The 22,156-nt window shown below is 43.0% G+C and overlaps 1 protein-coding gene across 1 annotated transcript in view; it reads right to left on the bottom strand.

Annotated features, from left to right (window-relative positions):
- Nucleotides 1–589: 589 nt before the first annotated feature.
- The window catches only part of LOC122563987 (TNF receptor-associated factor 4-like), a 96,249-nt gene continuing 74,682 nt past the window's right edge, over nucleotides 590–22,156 (bottom strand). The window contains exons 3-7 of the mRNA XM_043718395.2: nucleotides 12,832–12,936; nucleotides 11,639–11,800; nucleotides 9,854–10,015; nucleotides 5,851–6,006; nucleotides 590–2,780 (exon numbers count right to left, since the gene is read on the bottom strand). Coding sequence (XP_043574330.1) covers nucleotides 2,148–2,780; nucleotides 5,851–6,006; nucleotides 9,854–10,015; nucleotides 11,639–11,800; nucleotides 12,832–12,936 — 1,218 coding nt within the window. The 3' untranslated portion in view covers nucleotides 590–2,147. The remainder of the gene's footprint in view (nucleotides 2,781–5,850; nucleotides 6,007–9,853; nucleotides 10,016–11,638; nucleotides 11,801–12,831; nucleotides 12,937–22,156) is intronic.

Genomic DNA, 22,156 nt, shown 5'->3' with positions numbered 1-22,156 from the left:
CTGGGATTAATGGTGTTGCAACCCCACAGTTGCACAAACATGAAGGATAACTGTTCAGATTCATATATTGGTGGCATTCAAGTCTAATGTCCTGTTTCCAAGTTCTAATCTGGAGACTTGAGCATGTATTTAGGGGCCGAAACCTCGGGCAGTGTTGAACAAGTGCTATACCAATGATGTACGTATAAATGTGTATACCAATGGGCATGATGCCTTTTGAACAAGACACTTGAACAGAGGCTCCTGACTACATATCAAAGCAGCCCAGTGGCTGCATTCACAGGACAGTGAGTGGTGTTTTTCCCGTATCCTGGTCAATATTCAATCACTCAACTAACACCATTAAAATATCTGGTCATCACAAAGTTGTTTAGGTCATTGGCTGTCAGGTCGATAGTTGCATTACAATAAGTACTATGTTTCGAAAAGTACTTCCCAGACTGTCAAGCACTTTGGAACATTTCCAGTTACGAAAGTTGCTGCATAATCGCAATAGTCTTTTTCAGTCCTGGCACCAACTCTTTCTTCATAACAAGTACAAAATAACTGATTAATCGAGCAAGAACAATAGCTAAAACAAAGCTTTGTATGAATACACATTTTATTTTGAAAAAGGACAATGTACAGAGAATCATCTTTTGTTCTGGCTTTCAAACACATCTACATCAACAACAGAGCTAAAAAATAAATAGCTTTAGAAGGAAATTACACACAGGAATCAAGTAAAGCAGAAGATTACTTCCAAAAATTCCAAATGGATTTAACTGACCAATAAAATGGAATTACATTAACATGCCATTGAGATTTTTCCAGGTTTTCATTGATGTTTGTTACAAAAAACATTTAAGTCTCTATTCTACTACAAAACAGTTAAAGTCCTAGATGTAGCTTTATTTAAAATATACAGTTGTAGAAAATTCTTCTATTTTCAAAATCAGTGAACATGGACGTTGACATAGAAACAGTTTGCACCTGGTAAAGTTCGAACATAGCAAAAGATTCCAACTTCTGGGAGAGAGCAACAAGGAGGGAGGAAGAAAGAGGAAGAGAGAAAAATAAAGGAAAAAGACAGACTTTTGACATTACCGTTATATATTAGCAACTTTTGATTATTCACATCTTTGAATCCTGGCATTTACTTATTGCACATGCCTTAGTTTATTAAAAAGCATTTTAACGATTACTTCTCAACAATTAGCAATGGCCAGAATAGCAACATAGAGGCCTAATATTTCCCAACGAAATGTCACCTTTCCTGGAATTATTTTATTAAAAGTGTCTCCTACCCTCTCCCTCACATGCTTCTCTCCCACTCAGTTTCAAAAGGCAGACTGTAAGGTGGTTACAAGTACTCCCATTTTATTTCTGCAGTGGACCTCGATAGCACTTTTCGCTGCAAAATCAGTTTAATGTTTGTTAATACTAAAGACTGGGTTACATTTGATCACCTGAGAGGCCAACATTGACCAGCTTAAATTACAGTACATAGACAAAGACTTACAAACTCTTTTGGCAGCACTGGAGTCAGCCTGGAGTTAATCCTCTGTCTGGTTGGCCATTACTTATTGAGAAAGAACTTGCACCCAGTCCCTGCGAATGGACACTGACCTTGTCCAAACTCTTTAGAATCTGCACCTCATTACATCTGTCCTTGGACCAGGGCATAAGCTGTCTGAAATTGTTGCCTTCTGAACCCAAATACGCCTTTGTCTTCCTATCTCTTCTCTTACCACTAGTCTCAAGTTTTCGAACCAATCATATAATATGGGAATATTGATCAGGCTGAATGATGTCTTGGGACCATGCAGCCCGCAATGTTCCCTGATGAGAATCAGACTGCTCCAATACAGTGACCACAGACACTGAAACATGGGCAAATCAATACAGACATACAGTTTAAAAATAAAAATCCTTAGAGGTATTCTTTGTCTCCCTGATGTGGGCAGACCCAGTATCTGAATATCATGCCAATATATGCATGCACAGTAGGCAATGTTCATAGTGCACAGTGGAGAAATCCCAAAAGTACCTCAGAAATTTTGGTTCTTGAGCAACTCATTTGTATCACAATATATACGCATATGTATAAAACAAAGCTTCTGATGCTAAAGGAGGAGTAAAATTGACTATTTCCTTCTAGTCCACGTTCACGCTAGAATCTTTTGAGGGATCTCGACAGAAGCTCTGATGAAGATTGAATTGTCCCGGATGTAATTCCTCTTCTTGATCTCTTCATGAGAAATGAATTTGGGATATCCAAACCCAAGTGTGCTTTCATCCATGGAGTTCCTGGAGTTGACGGGCTTCTGGAAGTTCTTCCAGTTGGGGTCAGGGGTGAAGGTTTCAGTGATGTGCTGCGGTTTTGAAAGTGACGGGTCACTCTGATCCATAATGGAGAAGGTCACCTTATAGGAGAAGGGCCACTCAAGCAGGTTGTCATATTCACCTGGCAGCACCCGGATATAGACCGACAAGTGGGTGCCCTCCCCACTCCCATTTCCATTGAGAAAGGCTGACACTTGCAGCTTGTAACCATATCGGTGGGTATAAAACGGGGGGCTAAAAAACTCATAGTTGTTGCGCAGTTTGGCCTCCTGCATCTTACGTACGTAGTCGGTTATTTTCCAGATGAGGACACCATCACTGCCAACTGACAGCTCCTCCACTTCCCGCCTCAGCTCCAAGATATCCTGGCGCTGACGATTCACGAGATTACACATGATGTTCAGGTGAACCTTCATACTTTCATCAATGTGTCTGCTCATCGCAATCTTGTGGCACTGGAAGAGAAGACAAAAGATCATTTAGCAGCATATCCGTGGCCAGCATTCTTACAGTTCACCTTCTTGCTTGCACTTGCAAAAGGCAGAGTTTCTTTTGTATGCAAAAATGACAAAACTCGTAATTAAAACCAATATCATTCCACCATTCTTCCCTCCAACCTTCTGTCCTCACTTCCAGTGATTTCCTGTTGACATGATATGTTGTGAACAGCCCAATCACAGACCCCAATATTGGCCAAAAATATTTTTCAAGAAATTGCCTTTAGTTGGGGAGAGAATGGGATATCTGCATTGGAAGGGTTCAGAGAAGTTTCACTGGGCTGATCCCTGCAAATAAAAGTGGCTGACTAACATGGAAAGTTTGGGCTTATTCCAAGTTCTTGAGGGCAATCTTATTGAAACCTGTAACAATTCTGAGGGGCCTAGAGGTTCTTTTCCCCATGTGGGGGCAACAAGGGAGCAGAGATTCAAAATAAGGTGATTCTTGTTTAAAATAGCTTTGAGGAACTGCTCCTATCAGGGACTCAGTCATCTTCAGGCATTCTCTTCCAATGCAGGCTGGATCGTTGAATATATTCAAGGTGGAGGTAGTACAAGGGAGCCTAAGCTGATTGGTGTGAAATGGAATGGGATGGAGGGGAAAGAATAGGCAGGAAAGTAGAATTGAGGCAATAGTCAGACCAGTCATAACCTTACTAGATGGTGAACATGTGAGAAAAACCATACAGCCTCCTGCTTCTATTTCTAACGTTCTTAGGTCTAAAATGTATACTACCACATCACCATACAGAAACATTTTTATAGTATCTCACTGAGATTCTAGACAACGAAGAGTTCATTTACTTAACAGTGGGTGCACCGCTCTCCAAAGGACAAGGCCTGAGGCCAGCTTAAGCCACATAGCTCAGCAGCAACAGCGAGTGTTCATAGACAAGATTCACTGATCAACTTCAGGAGTTACCTTGGCACCAGGGTCAAATAAAGTGAGTCTGGTTCAGTTCAGCACGGAGTAGGATACCTGCTTCACAAAATCATCAGGGAATCTCAAACTTAAAGCTTCACTTATAAAATAGTGATTAATTCTACGTTAGACAAACCTCCCTGTTCAGCTTCTGGAAAAGATACAGTAACTATCATCTCCTTGTTGCCATTTAAAACAAACAAAAAATCCTCTTTGTATGTGTTTGTAATTCATCTATTGGTTAAAACACCATGGTATACAGCTCAAATCCAATACTTGGATTGACAACTCCGACTGAGAAATCAATATTAATTGGAGCATTCCCTTTTCAATCCTGCGAACATGGAGATGCATTCACTAACACACAACCTATGGCTTCCTTCACTGTCTTAATTTGAACATTCTCAATTCTCCATGTCACTGCTCCATGCTCAGAAGGCACTCTGATTATGAATAATTTTATAAAATATAGTCGTTCAGCCTTCTCAGCCTTTCACCAACCACCACTGCACCCCCCACTCCCCCACCCCCCCTCCAGTTTATCAAGACTTATTATCAAAAGGCTTTCCTTTCGGGCAGTCAGCTGTGAACTTTGACAACCCCATTACACACATGACTGACTGCAGGTCGTGTTCATTTGAGCGGCACTTAAGAATAAAATTTCCACCAAATAAATTAACAGTTTCAGACTGTGTAACCTTGACGATGTCATAGCCCAGAGTTGAAGAGCATTTCAGCTTGTGAGCATATTGAAAGCAGAAAGCTTCTGGGGATAATGCAGGTCTGGAAGAAATTATTCCCAAATGAAAAGACAAGGCCAGAGCATACTCACAGACACCAGAGGGTGGGGATGGGGGTACTGAGGAAGAGCAAGCTTTTGTCAGCCTAAAACCCCCCTTCCTTGTACTCGTTTGAAGGACTAGGAGAGCAGAAAAGGACAGAGTTCAGTCACTTCCATCAAATAGCCCGTGTCCCTTTGTGTTTGAATTTTGGGCTGACAAAGGTGAAAGTTTTCACTTAAACCAGGCAGGGGCATTTAATTAAAGTGCAAGGGGGCATAGGAATGGCTTCAGAACTCAAAGTTCCCCTTTCATTATAATTCATTAGGCCGGAGGATCAACTGGGATTCAAAGGGTAATAGCGGAGCTTTATCAGATTAGACCCAGCCTGTACATGGTCAGTCAGCAACTAAGGTTCATTGTCAGGGAATGTGCATCTCTTTAGATTATCTGCTGCCCCAGGACAGCTCCCTTGTGGGTGGAATGAGCTGACGAATTGGCAAAAAGACCCAGGGAGACCACATCATCACAAGTGTCAATCCCTTTTGTGCCCATAACTCCTTTCCATCCCTTGACAAATCATCTCAAGACCCCTTACCAGTTTGGCTATCCCAACTCCAACCCCCATGCATCTCTTCAAACCCTAACAAACCCCAACAAACCCACAGCCTGGCCAGCCAACCTTGAATCAAAACAGAGGATGCCACATTGCCCAATGTAATGCCACCCAAAACTTGCCCAGGTCACCTTTATGAACTAATCCCAGCTGGCATTAAACCAAAAGAAAACAACAAAAGAATGGTGGATGCTAGAAATCTGAAACAACTGGCATTCCAGCTGGTTTGTGAGAAAAATCCAGCCAGGCCTCCATAGAAATCATCTGCATTGGGACACAGGATTGTGGGATTGCTAACCTCAGGGTTAGGGAACCGAAAACATTCAATTCTATTGCATTAACAGTGCTTAACTTAATGAGCTCAGAAAATGAATCTGAATGGGTTTTTTTTAAAACATAAAAGCGGTAATCGGATCTCTTTGATGTGTTTTGGGTAATTGACGGTTGGAGAGTCATCTGGTTTCAAACAGAAATTGCCATAATTAAAACGAGATGAACAAAAAGGGTAGTGTAAAAATTCAACTGGTCTAGAAATAGCTTCTGCTCACATGGATACATGGGAGTTAAAGCTGACACACACTCAGCGACAGAAAAAGAGGAGGTTCCCCACCAACACAAAATCAGAGACATACTCTTCACAACTCCTGCCGTAGTCAGTGAAGAACAAAGTATTTGCAGTTCCTGAAGCTAAGGGCTCATGTCAGTTCTTACCCGGTGTTTGCAGCCAGCATCCTTAAAGGGGCATAGTACCATAGCAGTATTGCAGTTGTCCCTCAGATGATTGGCGAGATCTTCCCTGGCAATGTTTGATACTCCACACTGGTTGGGGCAAACTACTGGGTACCGTGGACATTGATATTGGTGGTTCTAAAACAGATCGAGAACAAGACTCAGACTGAATCAGTTAGAAATAAATCTCACTGTTTATACTGCGACCATAATGGGTTTAATATTGCCACAGCACATTAAGAAATACAAGAATGAGTACACCACTCAGCACTGTAAGCCTGCACCGCCATTCAACATGATCCTGGCTGAGCTTTGGCATCAATGTCATTTTCCTGCTCATTCCCCGTATCCCTCAGTTCCCCCGAAAGATCAAAGCTCTGTCTATCCAGGCCTCAGACATTGGCAATAATGGAGTAGTCACAACCACCCCCCATCACTAGGGTGGAGTATGTGAAAGACTCTAAACTCTGAGTGATGAGACTTCATCTTAGTCCTAAATGATGCCCCCCCCCACCAGCTTCCCTATCTGGAGACTGTGCTCCTTGTTCATCACTCTGTAGAGACTCAGTCTTAGTGTCTAGTCTGCTAAGTCCCTTTGAAATATACAAGATTGGAATGAGATCGCTTCTCATTTTGCTACACCTATGTGAATTTAGACTCAAATTTACTTTGCTTCCCATCATAGGAGAAGCCAGGAACAAACTTTGCAAACATTCACTGCACTGCCTCCAATGTAAGTATATTTTTGTTTAAACAAGGGAACTAACACTACACAATGTATGCCTAATGCAGTCTCAAAGTTCTGACCAACTGCAAAAAACTTAGTGTACTTCAATCCCCTCATAACAAAAGTTAACTAGTCATTTGCTTTCCTGATTGTTGGCTGTACCTGCATTCAGCCCTAGATCTGCACTGCCTACGGAGTTATACAGTACCAGCTTCAACCAGACTCTTCATTGCATTTTCTGAAGAGATGTACAGCACAGAAACAGATGCTTCAGTCCAACACATCCATGCCGACCAGATAGTCCCACCTGCCAAAACCCAGCCCATATCCCTCCAAACCCTTCCTATTCATATACCCATCCGGATACCTTTTAAATTTTTGCAATTGTACTCGCCTCCACCACTTCCTCTGGCAGCTCATTCCATACACGCAACACCCTCTGTGTGAAAAAGTTGCCCTTAGGTCTCTTTTATATCTTTCCCCTCTCACCCTAAACCTATGCCCTCTAGTTCTGGACTCCCCCCACCCCAGAGCTGAAAAATATGTTGCTGGAAAAGCGCAGCAGGTCAGGCAGCATCCAAGGAGTATGAGAATCGACGTTTCGGGCATTAGCCCTTCTTCAGGAATGAGGAGGGTGTGCCAAGCAGGCTAAGATAAAAGGTAGGGAGGAGGGACTTGGGGGGAGGGGCGTTGGGAATGCGATAGGTGGAAGGAGGTTAAGGTGAGGGTGATAGGCCAGAGAGGGGGTGGGGGCAGAGAGGTCAGGAAGAAGATTGCAGGTCAAGAAGGCAATGCTGAGTCCGAGGGTTGGGACTGAGATAAGGTGGGAGGGGAGGGGAAATGAGGAAGCTGAAGAAATCTGCATTCATCCCTTGTGGTTGGAGGGTTCCTAGGTGGAAGATGAGGTGCTCTTCCTCCAGGCGTCGTGTTGCCATGGTCTGGCGATGGAGGAGGCCAAGGACCTGCATGTCCTTGACGGAGTGGGAGGGGGAGTTAAAGTGTTCCGCCATGGGACGGTTGGGTTGGTTGGTCCCGGTGTCCCAGAGGTGTTCTCTGAAACGTTCCGCAAGTAGGCGGCCTGTCTCCCCAATGAGGAGGCCACATTGGGTGCACCGGATGCAGTAACTGATGTGTGTGGAGGTGCAGGTGAATTTGTGACGGATATGGAAGGATCCCTTGGGACCTTGGAGGCAAGTGAGGGGGGAGGTGTGGGCGCAAGTTTTGCATTTCTTGCGGTTGCAGGGGAAGGTGTGCTGATAGGGGTGGGAAGGGAACTATATTCTTGGTGGTGGGGTCTGTTTGGAGGTGGCAGAAATGATGAAGGATGATACGATGTATCTGGAGGTTGGTGGGGTGGTAGGTGAGGACCAGTGGGGTTCTGTCTGGTGGCGATTGGAGGGGCAGGGTTCAAGGGCGGAGGAACAGGAAGTGGAGGAGATGTTAAAGTGTTGAATAGTTCATCCACTCTACTAACACCTTCCACCCCTACCTCAAATTTACCTGGACCGTCTCAGACTCCTCCCTCCCCTTCCTAGACACCTCCATTTCTATCTCGGGCGACCGATTCAACATGGACATTTACTATAAACCGACCGACTCCCACAGCTACCTAGATTACACCTCCTCCCACCCTGCCCCCTGTAAAAATGCCATCCCAAATTCCCAATTTCTTCGCCTCCGCCGCATCTGCTCCCAGGAGGACCAATTCCAATACCAAACAATCCAGATGGCCTCCTTCTTCAAAGACCGCAATTTCCCCTCAGGTGTGGTTGATGATTCTCTCCACCGCATCTCCTCCACTTCCCGCTCCTCCGCCCTTGTGCCCACACCTCCCCCCTCACTTCCCTCCAAGGCCCCAAGGGATCCTTCCATATCCGTCACGAATTCACCTGCACCTCCACACACATCATTTACTGCCTCCGCTGCACCCGATGTGGCCTCCTCTATGTTGGGGAGACAGGCCACCTACTTGCGGAACGTTTCAGAGAACACCTCTGGGACACCTGCACCAACCAACCCAACCGCCCCGTGGCTGAACACTTTAACCCCCCCTCCCACTCCCACTCCCACTCCGCCAAGGACATGCAGGTCCTTGGCCTCCTCCATTGCCAGACCATGGCAACACGACGCCTGGAGGAAGAGCGCTTCATCTTCCGCCTAGGAACCCTCCAACCACATGGGATGAATGCAGATTTCTCCAAGCTCCCTCATTTCCCCTCCCCCCACCTTATCTCAGTCCCAATCCTCGGACTCAGCACTGCCTTCTTGACCTGCAATCTTCTTCCCAACCTCTCTGCCCCCACCCCCCTCTCCGGCCTATCACCCTCACCTTAACCTCCTTCCACCTATCGCATTCCCAATGCCCCTCCCCCAAGTCCCTCCTCCCTACCTTTTATCTTAGCCTGCTTGGCACACCTTCCTCATTCATGAAGAAGGATTTATGCCCGAAACGTCAATTCTCCTACTCCTTGGATGCTGCCTGATCTGCTGCGCTTTTCCAGCAACACATTTTTCAGCTCTGATCTCCAGCATCTGCAGTCCTCACTTTCCCCCCACTCCAGGGAAGAGACTTTGTCTATTTATCCTATCCATGCTCCTATCTTGGGATGTGTGTCTACTTCACACTGGCACAAGTCAGGAAGGTGATGGAATACTCCCCACTTGCCTGGATGGGTGTAGTTCCAACAGCACTCAAGAAGATTGACCCCACCCAGGACAAAGCAGCCTAATTTATTGGCACCACATCAATAAACATCCACTCCCTGCAGCACCGAAACTCAGTGCATACTGCTGTTTCTATCGACAAGACAGCCCCTTCCAATCCCATGACTATCTCCATCTGGAAGGACATGGGTAATAAACATATGGGAACGTCACCACTGCAAGTTCCTCTCCAAGCCACTCACTATCTTCACTTGGAAATATATAATTGTTCCTTTACAGTGGCTGAATCAAATTCCTGGAATTCCCTCTCTAATTGAGGAGAACCACAATGGTGGGTCACACTACCTCTGCAGCAGTTCAAAGCATCAGGTCCCCATCACCTTAAGGAACAACTATGGATGGTTCAGCCAGCACCACCTACCATCCCGTAAGTGAGTAAAACAAACACAATGATTTCATGCATCAGAAGACAGAGCATCAATTAACAGGGAAAGCTTTTTGGGTGCTTTGACATGTCTGTGTCATTCACCTTCAGAATCTGAGCCCAACTCTTTGGTCTCACAAAAAGAAGGCAAGGGAAGATAGGGAACCAACCTGTATTGTGTCGAACACAAACTCCTTGCCACAGAATTTGCAGGGCTGTGTGCGCTTTGGACAGTCTGTAAGGCAATGTTGTGACAGTAGGCGCCGCATCATCCTGGCCCCACATTTGTTTTCACAGTACACGCTCTCCTGAGGACAAATCCCTTGGTGATTCTGTGGGACAAAGTAACTATGTGAGTGCAATCTCATTTCTGATGCATTAATAAAAAGAGAGAGAAAACTGAGTTCCTCCAACACTTCCTTCCCCCCATCTCCACAATTAATAACAAACAGAGCTACGGATTAGCTTGTGAGCTGTAAAAGGGCAAGCATGTCATGATCCATGTTTCTAGCCAACTTCCTGAGCAGTTAATCAGCCATATACCATTTCAAGCAGTTAAACAAGAGAGAATGTGCAAGTGATCATATCAGATAGAATACCATACTCCAATGGGTTGGGCACTGGCCTTTCACCTTAGGTATCTGGCCTGAGCTGATATGATGTAAGCCATCTCTAGTTACCAGCAGGCAGTACAGCTATACAAAGCACACAACTAGGGAAAGATCTTCAGGAGTTTTTCAAAGAGGCACAGCCACTTCAGGTTCCTTTAAAATGATCGATCGCATATCTTCAACAGAGAAAATCTGGTTTAGGTCAGGAAATTATACAACCATTTCCTCCGGTCAGAGCCAAAAGAAATTAATACCACACTAATGTCATCTCATTATCAATGTCATTTTGCCATAAATAGCAGGGTTACCAGCAGTGGAAATACTGACCACCATGTAACTACTGAAGTTAAATATCCTCTTCTAAAGAGAAAATCATTTCATAGGAAGTTTAATAGATTCAGAAAGCAGAAAACAAGGTCACTTTGTTTCACGGCTGTACTGAAAATGAAAGATCGAGATCAATGGGCTGCTCCATTTAGCTTTCTTTCTCTCATTGCTGTCATAATCGAGTGTATCTTTAACACTGGCAAAGAACATGGAGTTATGTACAGCACCAAAGAGACATAGCTGGATCAAGTGTTTACAAAACTTAATCCATAAAGTCACACTGTATTCAAGTAAGGCAAGCAATTACAATCACTTAGTCCTGCTTGACAACAGATGCTTTACTATGAATTTAAAGAAGCAATAGTGCACTCTCACACTCTCACCCACTCGCCACCCTCCCTCTCTCTCACATACACATATACAAACACACAATCAGAAACAATGAACGTACAAAGTGAAACAGCTTGCACTTTAGCAGGAGTTTTGTGAAATACTTTTGGTCTTCGATTGTCTAGCTGAGTGGAGTATCAAGCTAGAGCTACCATGAGTCAATAGCTGTAATATAAAATGAATCTCAATGCAGACAAATTGTCTCTCCTGCAGGCCAGACTGGGTCAATGCTCTCCCAAAGGTTAGCTGTTATCTACATGATTAATTTGGAATCCAGATGTGGCCATTTGCATTCCTGATACAGAAACAAACAAGCAACGATATTAGCCATGTGATGTTAACAGTCACATGACATGCAAAACATAAAACTTTGCATTTTTTTGTTTAAAATAACATTTCACTATTCTGCTTTTTGATTCAGTGAGCGTTCTTTACTTCCACAGTTTATGACTAATGGCAGATGCTCATTCAGTTGATATGGATTTGAGAAGCACAATTCTTTCTTTATCCAAGTATATGCAAGGTACTTTCTGCTTTAACAAGCGATCATGGTGTAATCAGAGTGGTTGATGCTATGCCTCGCAGTTTGTCAGTGTTTTCCATACCACGCTGACCTAGTGTCCTCACCTCGTAACCTTCTCCAGTGAAGTCACTGCCACAGTATTCACACTTGACTCGACGTTTTGGGCAGTCGTGCTGAAGATGTTCAGCCAGGTCCCTGCGGCTTAGCTTGACTGTGCAACGATTTGGACATGGGATCACATTGAACGGGCATGTCGAAAGGTGGATCTGCAAAATGCAAACCAGAGAACAAAACAAAAAAAAATGGAAATGGTCAGTCCACAGTTGATTCCCTACATGGTCCTTTGGGTTAGCAGTTAGTAACTGCTGCATTCAGGTTAACATGTTCCTACATCTCACCACTACGCTTACCATCAATGCTTCACACAAAGATAATAGTGACCGGATCATAAAGCACCCAGCATATCATGCCTACCATAACTCACAGACAGAGGGGAGATGGGAGAAAATTGACATTGTGAGTCCTGAAAAGAATCTCCCCAATAGTTAGTTGGCAGGGACTGAGAACAATTTTACTGAAATACCAAAACAAGACCCAATGTTTATTATTGGAATACATTACTCCCAGAGTACTGATGGAATACAGATCTGCAACAACTACAAGTTGTTGGTCTCAGTCCAGCACCTACTGGTATGTTATTTGGTTCAAGCACCAAATAAAATGATAATTCAAGGCCCATTATTGTAGAAGACAGTACAGCAAGGTGGGATGCAGGTCATGAGGATTTGAGATGCATTGTTGAGATGGAGGCTAGGAACTCTCTCTACAGCTAAATCTACAAACAATTGTTGACAATTAGTCAAATTGGAGAAGTATTCAATTGTTCAACATTGATGATATTCCAGAATAGATAGCTAGTCCCAGTAATGGTAGCCATGAAACTATGATCTACAGCATTGCCATAAAAGTGCAATTAGTTCGTTAATGGCTTTTAGGGAAAGCAATCTCTTGTCTTTACTTGGTCTGGACTACATTGTGACTCCAGGTCCAAAGTAATATAGTTGACATTTCAATGCCTTCTAAAATGGCCAAGCAAGCCATGTTGTTCAAGGCTGACTGGGGTGAGTAACAAACAGTGCCCTTGTCAACAAATCCATGGAAGACCAAAGGACAAATAATTACACAACCCATTGAAATTTTCTTCAATTAAAATTCAATAATATATGATATGTATGAGGATTAGCCTGGCCTTAAGTGTTCATTCCACAATATAGTACAGTACAGCTGAAAGACTAACCTGGAGCTGTTTAATCTGCCCTGTCCATCTGCAGCCTTCCTCACTGTGAATGCAGCGAATAGGCACAGCCAGGATCTGGGCTTCCAGCTCTGGATCAGGATAGATCTGCAAAGCAAGTACATTAAACTTAACCTCAATTAATAAAATACTTTTCTGGTGACTCAAGAATGGATTATTAATAATAAATTCAACAAGCAAATAGATTCAAAAATTACAAATAATTGAGCAAAGACTTATTAAAATTATTATTTTTTAAATCATTTGGTGGCAGAATTAGCCCAGGGTGGTCCATCACTTCCCAGACTGAGATGCACTAACTCACTAGAGATTGACTCTGGGCCTGTCTGTTCTGAAATACTTATTGTCAGAGGGTGAAAGTAACATAGGGAGGAGAAAGTGAGAGCTGCAGATGTTGGAGATCAGAGTCGAGAGAGTGGTGTTGGAAAAGCACAGGAGGTCAAGCAGCATCTGAGGAGCGGGAGAAGTAATGTTCCTGATGATGAAGGGCTTAGGCCCGAAACATCAATTCTCCCACCCCTCGGATGCTGCCTGACCTGCTGCGCTTTTCTAGTACCACACTCTCGACGGTGAAAGTAACAACCATTTTCAAACACTTCCACATTTCAACTCTCAAGATCGGCACCAAGACACAAAAATAAAAAGCATTAATTATTTTGGGTCAGTTGGTAGTACTCTTATGTCCAAATATAAAGAGTAGCGGCTCTAAAGCTTCCACCCTAGTACTTACAGAAAGGATAATCTAGCTAGGACCCTTCAGTGCTGCATTGGCAGAAACAGTGCCGTGCACAGCAGACCTGAACAAACCTCACCTGCCCATTCTGGATTTTAATGGTTCCGTAATGATCATTGGAAATTAATGATTCTACTATATTCTGGGAATATAAACCCCTTAGACAACATGAAATTATCTCAAGTGCTATTTGTAGAATGTTACTATATACAGCAAAGCTGCTGAATACAAAAGTCTAATATTTTCTGATATTTAAAATCTTTTTAAAGAAAGTACGAAATATGGAAGTTAAGTTGAAACATGGAAGTAATCCTGAGAAGCTTTAAAATGTTTGATGGTGCTTTATCTTTGGTTGCGTTCCAACAGGTTAAAGGACAAGAGACTTTCAGCGTGGTATAATCATATCACATGATTTTTTTTTGCTTTTGACAGACATTTTAAAATGAATTGTTACAAGAGGAAAGATTTGAGTAACAGACAATTTTACTAAGAGCTGGAAGGTTACAACCACACCCCAGATGAAACGTAAATTTCAAGGCCATTTCACTGTTTGCCTGCTTTTCAAGGGGTGATGGTTTCACCGAGATCACAAATTATATGAAATAGTTGCAGTTTTGTTGCAGTGCCAAGGTTTCAAAATCCTCTGGCCACGTGCAGTACATGTGCAAGCCATCTGTTACATGAAAGCTGGACTTGCCTTTTAGCCACATAAGTCACAGCTCCCCCACGAACTCCTCCTGCACGTTCTCTTTGGCTGATACTCCACCCCAATGAAAACCAACTTCCTGTATGGTGAGGTGCTCCAAGATAGATGTAGGAATCCCCCAGTGTCTACCAAGGATCACTTGGCTGAAATGGGTTCAAGGTGCTGTACATCTCAACTATGTCAATGAGATGCCTACTGCATTTTTTGCCATCATTCCTAAATGATGAAAGATTCCCTGCAACTTGTGATTTCTTTTGGTACTCCCCATGTGATAAATTAACTTGGAAAAGTGCTCATTAAAAATCACCACAACCCCAATTATACAACAATTGGTTTGAACAAACTGCATTATAATTTGACCATGATAATAAACTTTATTATACAGTGCTTGAGTTGCTATTTTGGAGCAATAAACTCCAAGCAAGATTGGTATTAAAAGCTGGTGCAATAAATAAGGCTGTTTGCAACAAGAAGGCAACAAAGAATAATTTTAAACAAATAAAGACATAAGGGATTACTGGCAAAGTCACCGGAAAACCGTACAACGGAGTTCAGGTGGGGTTTAAATCCATCATAAAATAGGAAGGCTTATTGTCATTTTCTGGATAATGGGGAAATAGAAAAGTAAAATGCTAAGTACAGTAGGACTTAAATTAAATTTAAGTACAAGAACCACCTCTTGCGCCAGAAGATGATTTGTAGTTTCTCCTTCAGGCATGTAGAACAGATGGAATACAGAAGTTTAAGATCATAAAAATAGCAAAGGGGCAGAGTTTACAAAATGATACTTTTAGCACACACAAGAGGGTTGTTAGGACATTAAAATCTCATTCATACTCAGGTAGCTTTCTAGAAAGGGGATGTACTTCGCCAAGTTAGAAGCTGGTGAGTAAAGGGCAGGTGAATGTGGCCAAGTGGACAACTCTGAAGAGCTGACAAAGGCTCAATGGGCAAATGGCCTCCTCCCTCCTTTCCTGCAAAACGTAAACCAATTCAGTTTAGAACTTAAAGTCTGTCAGACTCACTCAATATCAATTTAACTATGACTCCAAATGTGCAATTCTAAAAGTAACTACATAAAATCAATGATGAGTGAGCTGTGAGCAAGCCTTGCAATATTCAATTTGAGCCATTTGGAATTTATCATGACACTACCAGACAGTGGACATCTTTTTTGTGAATTGTCCTTTTAACAGCATTGACTTAGGTTTTAACTTTTTCGTGTTTTTGCTCGAAATGTTTCTCTCCTCATCTTTGCTCCCAAATGGAAGAAAGTAAGGCTCTAGTTTGGAGACAGGTTGATCCCAACTTGCATATGTAAGCCTCTCAGTACTGGTTGGACACATTCCAAAAGGATTCATCATGTGATCTCTTGCCTTCACTGCCCAGTCCCACCCTCCCACCAATCAACATACCATTCTCACCGCCACCCCACACCACCAATTTAAATAGCATTTTACATGTCCAATATTTTTACAACAAACAGAAAGATTAAATTTTCATTTGCTGGAGACTCCAGGCCAGTTCTGAAGGGTTGGCAACCCTGTGTAGAGTTTTACTGAGAGACAGTTCTAGTTCCCTTTCAAGACTAGTCAGAAGTTCAAAGCAGTAATAGTGAGCTCTCTCTGGATTAAAGCTGTACTGTCACTCCACAGTGGAAAGAGTTATTGTATCTCAAAATGGCTCATGTACAATCAACCATGACTAAGAAGGAGCAGTGAGCAATGATGTTGAAGGAGGACTGCAATTTCAATATGAAATGTGACTTTTATTTCCTTTCTCTTAACTCATTTCTTCACCAGACTCATTACCTGGACAGTCAAACACCACCCCAGGTATCTGGTAGGTTTGAGTGTATGCAAGCATGGCAAAGTCAATGATAAATTGGCTCACTTACTAATGGAACTGTCAACCACTGATACACATTCTGCATTGTCAAAAATGTTGTAATCAAGAGTACAATGAGCATCCCCCCCACTTCCCGCACCCCCCTCCCCCCATACCCCACACACATTAAAACCACCTTGATCTTTTAGAATCTCACTGCAACAGGCTCCTAAAGATGCTAGCATTTTGTTCAGGGGTTCTAGCACAGTTGGACATACCTTTGTACCAGACTTCATAAACAAAGTTCAGACACCAAGTGTGAGGAGAGCATTTCTGCCCAGTGGGCTATCACTATGGAGCTGTTCCAACATTTGCCAAGTGTCCAACAAAGCCTCTTGTTCCAGCATGAATCACTGAGTAAAGAAAGATCAGCTGGAGGCCAGTTGCCTCATGGAGACTATTTGCCCCATCACCAATTCACATACCACTGTCTGTGTGGAGTTTGCACATTCTCCCAGTGTCTGCATGGGTTTCCTCCCACAGTCCAAAGATGTGCAGGTGAGGTGAATTTCCCATGCTAAATTGCCCATAGTGTTAGCTGCATTAGTCAGGGGTAAATGTAGGGGAATGGGTGTGGGTGGGTTGCTCGGAGGGTCGGTGTGGCCTTGTTGGGCCGAAGGGCCTGTTTCCACACTGTAGGAAATCTAATCTAATCTAATCTAATCCTGAACCCTAATTCAGAATAGGTCAGAAATCTAACCCGCAATCTCCTGGTCTAAATGTTGCAGTACTGCCTGAGGCACTGCTTCCACCTACCACTCTGTGGCCTCACCAGTTAAAACCATCAACTGAGTGAACCCACAGACTTGTTGGCTTATACAGGCAATTAAGTGGCATTCCCACCAATACAACGAGACTTACAGAATTAAAATGCAGGCAAAGCTGTCAGAAATATGATGGATATTTGTTGGGTTTTTTAAATAGTCACTGAACAGCTGATAAAAATGCATAGGACAGCCTGAAGATTACAGATTAATTGCTCTTAACAAAGTAAACATAACTGTTTAAGAAATACAAAGAGCACAGTCTACAGCTAGATTCAAGAAACTAGGCAATAATTCAGCCTGACACTGGAAGATGAACCATTGCCGTTGTTTATTTAATACATTAGAAATCACAGATATTTTAACATCAATCCAATTCAGCAGCTCAGGGTGATATTCACAAGCTAAATGATCTGCCTTAATGCCATTATAATAGGGAAAACAAATGCTGCCTTGATAAATGATGCATCAATAGGGGAAGAGGAGAGAAAGATCAGCAAATAATAGCATACCGCATGCTTTGGAACTCATAACCCAAACCCAAATTCACATTGCACTTTTAGAATACAAACATATTCAACATCATTTAAATTCTGTTCCTGTTGCTTAATCACCAAGGTTTGGTCCTTGTAGCAAACAGGACTTCAATTGAATCAATGTAAAAGTAGGTTTAAATTTGAACCTGATGCAAATTAAAGCTGTGCACTGTTATTGCTTGCAATGTAATCTTGTAAAGTCAGTACATCATCCCTTACATTATTGTAATATGGCCAGAACAGCAGGTCTAAATTACTAGTTGCGTGTGAGATTCAGTCAGAAGGAGAACCAGGTCAAATTAAAGCCTTGTAAGGCTGGAGGAGTTGGGGCCTGTGCCGAAGCAACGTTTTCACTGATCTTGGTTGGGTGTTTAATGCAAAGCAAGGGGGAGGGAAAATCAAACACCCAAGAGAAGCCTCCTCACCATTCCAGTACACCTAGCTAATGACTGAGGCATCAAGTGCAAACTCTATCAATTTTATACTCAATGATAAGAGGGACAGCACTATATAATTATACTGCTAGGCCCGGCTAATGATCTGGAGGCTGCAATTGAAATTTCATCATGACAGCTGGGGAAATGAATTTCAGTGGTGACCATGGAAATCCAAATGTTTATTAAAAACATTAAAGAAGGAGATCTGCTGTCTTTGTCCAGTATGGCCCATATGCAACTCCAGAGTCAATGAAGTATGGCGTTGGATAAAGTACAGCAGGTTAGGCAGCATCTGAGGAGCGAGACAGTCGACGTTTCGGGCATAATCCTTCATCAGCACCCACAATGGCAATGCAGTTGACGTTTAATTGTCCTAATAAGCAATTCAGTTGTATTCAGAAAGGTGGCTCAATACCATCTTATCAAGAGCAATTAGGAATTGCTCACACCCAGTAAATGACTAAAAGCAAAACTTCTTGCAAGGCTGCTCTGACAGAACACCACATTCTCTCCAGTCTCAGAATTTCACAGCTCCCACAATTATGAATGAACAGAATCACTGGCAACAAAGATCAAGGTTCAAAAGGTTAGCAAGATAAAATACCCATGTCATCTCAGAGTTATACTCAGCAGGATACTAAGGTTGTTACTCCGGCAGTGTTATTTACATAAAGGCAGCTACACTACACGGCTGCATTTACAATAGCTCAAAGTTGGTGCGAGATCTGAGCTTCTGTACGCTGAAGTTTGTCATGTTACCTGAAGGCAACATCTTCATTGTACACTTTGAACTCTTTGACATTCAAGTATTTGTACTATAGTTACACTTGGCACAAACCAACTGGAGATTAAACTAAAACAGCAGCTGGACAGAAATGAGAAAGCGGCAGTTTTGAAAATAAACATCAGCATCTTTGCGACATCAAATCTGTTTAATGCTTAGTCACCGAATGTGTGGGTTAGAACAATAGAATCCCTACAATTTGGATGCAGGAAATTTGACCCATCGAATTCACACCAACCCTCTGAAGAGCATCCCAGCCACCCCTCACCCTATCCCTGACACCCTGCATTTCCCACGGTTAATCCATCTAACCTATACATCCCTGGACACTATGGGGGCAATTTAGAATGGCCAATCCACCTAACCCAAACATCTCTGGACTGTGAGAGGAAACTGAAGCACGTCGAGGAAGCCCCCCAGGCATGGGAGGAATGTGCAAACTCCACACAGTTGCCAGAGGGTGAAATTGAAACCCAGATCCCTGGCACTGCGAGGCAGCAGTGCTAACCACTGAGTTACCATGCCACCCCAAGAATTGACTCCCGAAGAAACCAAGCCCTCACTGCCTCACAAGGCAGGTGGAGCCATCTTTGAGAGATACAGTCACCCACCTCTGGCCTGTAGCCACACAGTGCTTGCTGAGATCAAACAGCAGAATGTTTGACTGCATAGCATTCTGCTGATTTGAGATGGAACATGTTGATTTTAGTGTGGGGGATAAAGAATGGGAAGATCTCTGAGCCTCACAATGGTACTTCTTCTCAAAGATAAATAGCCTTTACTTGAAGGAATAGAAAGCACTTCCAGCTTTGATTTAATCATCATTAAGGGTAGAAGGAAGGTAAAATAAAACAAAGTTAGAGGAAGGAACATAGCATTTTTCTATCCCAGTTAAAGGCAATTATGCCAATGTTTGAGAAAGAAAAGCTATCAAAAGCCTCCACTGCCTCACAATCACAGGCATCAGTTTAACCACAAGAGGCCTTCAACACCACAAAGAGTTAAGAACATGTTACACTATGCAGCCACATGGAACTGACCCAGAACTCCACTGATCGGTCTGCTGTGAAGGGATGAGGTAACTGATCCAACACACTCCCAAGCGTACATCTCACTTTCCAGCACACAAGAATAGCATCAAAACTGATGTCACTCAGTCAAAGAGCAGAATAGTAACTGTGGAAAGCTGGGGCAGCAGACCAGATACAGAGCTTTGACATCCATTTGAATAAAGCTGTCTGTAATTTAGAGTCAAGCGGAGGACTGGTCAGACCAAAATGAGGAGTTCCATCTGAATCAAATAAAAAAAACTGAAAGGAACTATTGGCAGTGGAAAAGGGTTTAGTTATACTGCTTGTGTTCAATTCTAAAGCGGACGATGATGGTTTTATTTATAGTGTTTGTGGTAGGTTTCTCAGCTGTTTAGGCTTCTTAACTTGGCCACTATTGAAAGATACTGTGTTGTCCAAAGTTCAACTACTCACAATGCACTTTTATGATTGAGTTTAGTGATTTGAATTCTTGGAGGTTTGTGGGAAGTGGATCTGATGAAGACAAACATTTCACTTGTAGAAATGAGGACTGTACAATAGACAATTCACAGACAAACACAGAGAGTTCGTGGGGCTGCAGTTTGGTGCTGAGGTGGCAACGAAAGAATTACCAATGCTGAACAGCTAAACATCAAGAACTTTTCCCAGCGTCTACTGGAAAACTGCATGTTCTTGTGGTTTTTCAAGAGGAATGGATCCTCCTTGCCCATAAATGGCTATAGAAATGGAAAATGACCAGGTTTTATCAGGTAGGAGCAGCGTGGGATATGGATTGAAAGTCAGTCAGATGCAAATCAATCAATCAGTCTTGATCTAAGTGGGTAGTAGAACAGACTTGAGGAGCTGAATGGCACCTTATGCCTCTCTAAGGAACGAGTTACTGGTTTGTGCTGGTTGTCTAAGGGAACAGGTTAATTTGACTCAGCATTTGTCGTCAAGTCAGGAAGCTCCAAGCTTAAGGCACATTAAAGAGTCACAGATGACAAAGCTACTTTAGCTCAAATGATTTAACATGGTGCATTGATGAGCTTGCTGTCTCCTTGGGATGAGCTATGAAAATCCAGCTGCTGAATGAAATAGTTGCTAACCACACTGCAAAGGCTTGGATTCTTTCACTTAGTTGAGACTGCTTCCTACAGGGAGTTTAACTTGATATGGCAACATTCATGTTGTCTCCAGGAAAATAAGTAAATAGAAATGGATATCATGGCATTTAAGAATCAAACAGACATATCCCTCCATACCCTTCCTATTCATATACCCATCAAAATGCCTCTTAAATGTTGCAATTGTACCAGCCTCCACCACATCCTCTGGCAGCTCATTCCATACACGTACCACCCTCTGCGTGAAAAGGTTGCCCCTTAGATCTCTTTTATATCTTTCCCCTCTCACTCTAAACCTATGCCCTCTAGTTCTGGACTCCCCAATCCCAGGGAAAAGACTTTGTATATTTATCCTATCCATGCCCCTCAACCTCTAAGGTCACCCCCCAGCCTCCGATGCTCCAGGGAAAACAGCCCTAGCCTATTCAGCCTCTCCCTATAGCTCAAATCGTCCAATCCTGGCAACATCCTTGTAAATCTTTTCTGAACCCTTTCAAGTTTCACAACATCTTTCCGATAGGAAGGAGACCAGAATTGCACACAATATTCCAACAGTGGCCTAACCAATGTCCTGTACAGCCGCAACATGACCTCCCAACTCCTGTACTCAATACTCTGACCAATAAAGGAAAGCATACCAAACGCCTTCTTCACTATCCTATCTACCTACGAATCCACTTTCAAGGAGCTATGAACCTGCACTCCAAGGTCTCTTTGTTCAGCAACACTCCCTAGGACCTTACCATTAAGTGTATAAGTCCTGCTAGGATTTGCTTTCCCAAAATGCAGCACCTCGCATTTATCTGAATTAAACTTCATCTGCCACTTCTCAGCCCATTGGCCCATCTGGTCAAGATCCTGTTGTAATCTGAGGTAAACCCTCTTCACTGTCCACTACACCTCCAATTTTGGTGTCATCTGCAAACTTACTAACTGTCTCTCTTATGCTCGCATCCAAATCATTTATGTAAATGTCAAAAAGTAGAGGACCCAGCACTGATCCTTGTGGCACTCCACTGGTCACAGGCCTCCAGTCTGAGAAACAATCCTCCATCACTACCCTCTGTATTCTACCTTTAGCCAGCCCTGTATCCAAATGGCTAGTTCTCCCTTTAATCCATGAGATCTAACTTTACTAATCAGTCTCCCATGGGGATCTTTGTTGAACGCCTTACTGAAGTCCATATAGATCACATCTACTGCTCTGCCCTCATCATTCTTCAAAAAACTCATTCATGTTTGTGAGACATGATTTCCCATGCACAAAGCCATGTTGACTATCCCTAATCTGTCCCTGCCTTT

The sequence above is a fragment of the Chiloscyllium plagiosum genome, unplaced genomic scaffold (genome assembly GCF_037043375.1).
Source record: "Chiloscyllium plagiosum isolate Xiang-an unplaced genomic scaffold, Cpla_swu_hap1 HiC_scaffold_31, whole genome shotgun sequence".
Classification (NCBI taxonomy): domain Eukaryota; kingdom Metazoa; phylum Chordata; class Chondrichthyes; order Orectolobiformes; family Hemiscylliidae; genus Chiloscyllium; species Chiloscyllium plagiosum.
Note: the sequence above shows the minus strand (reverse complement) of the source record. Positions and strands in the feature narration are given on the sequence as shown.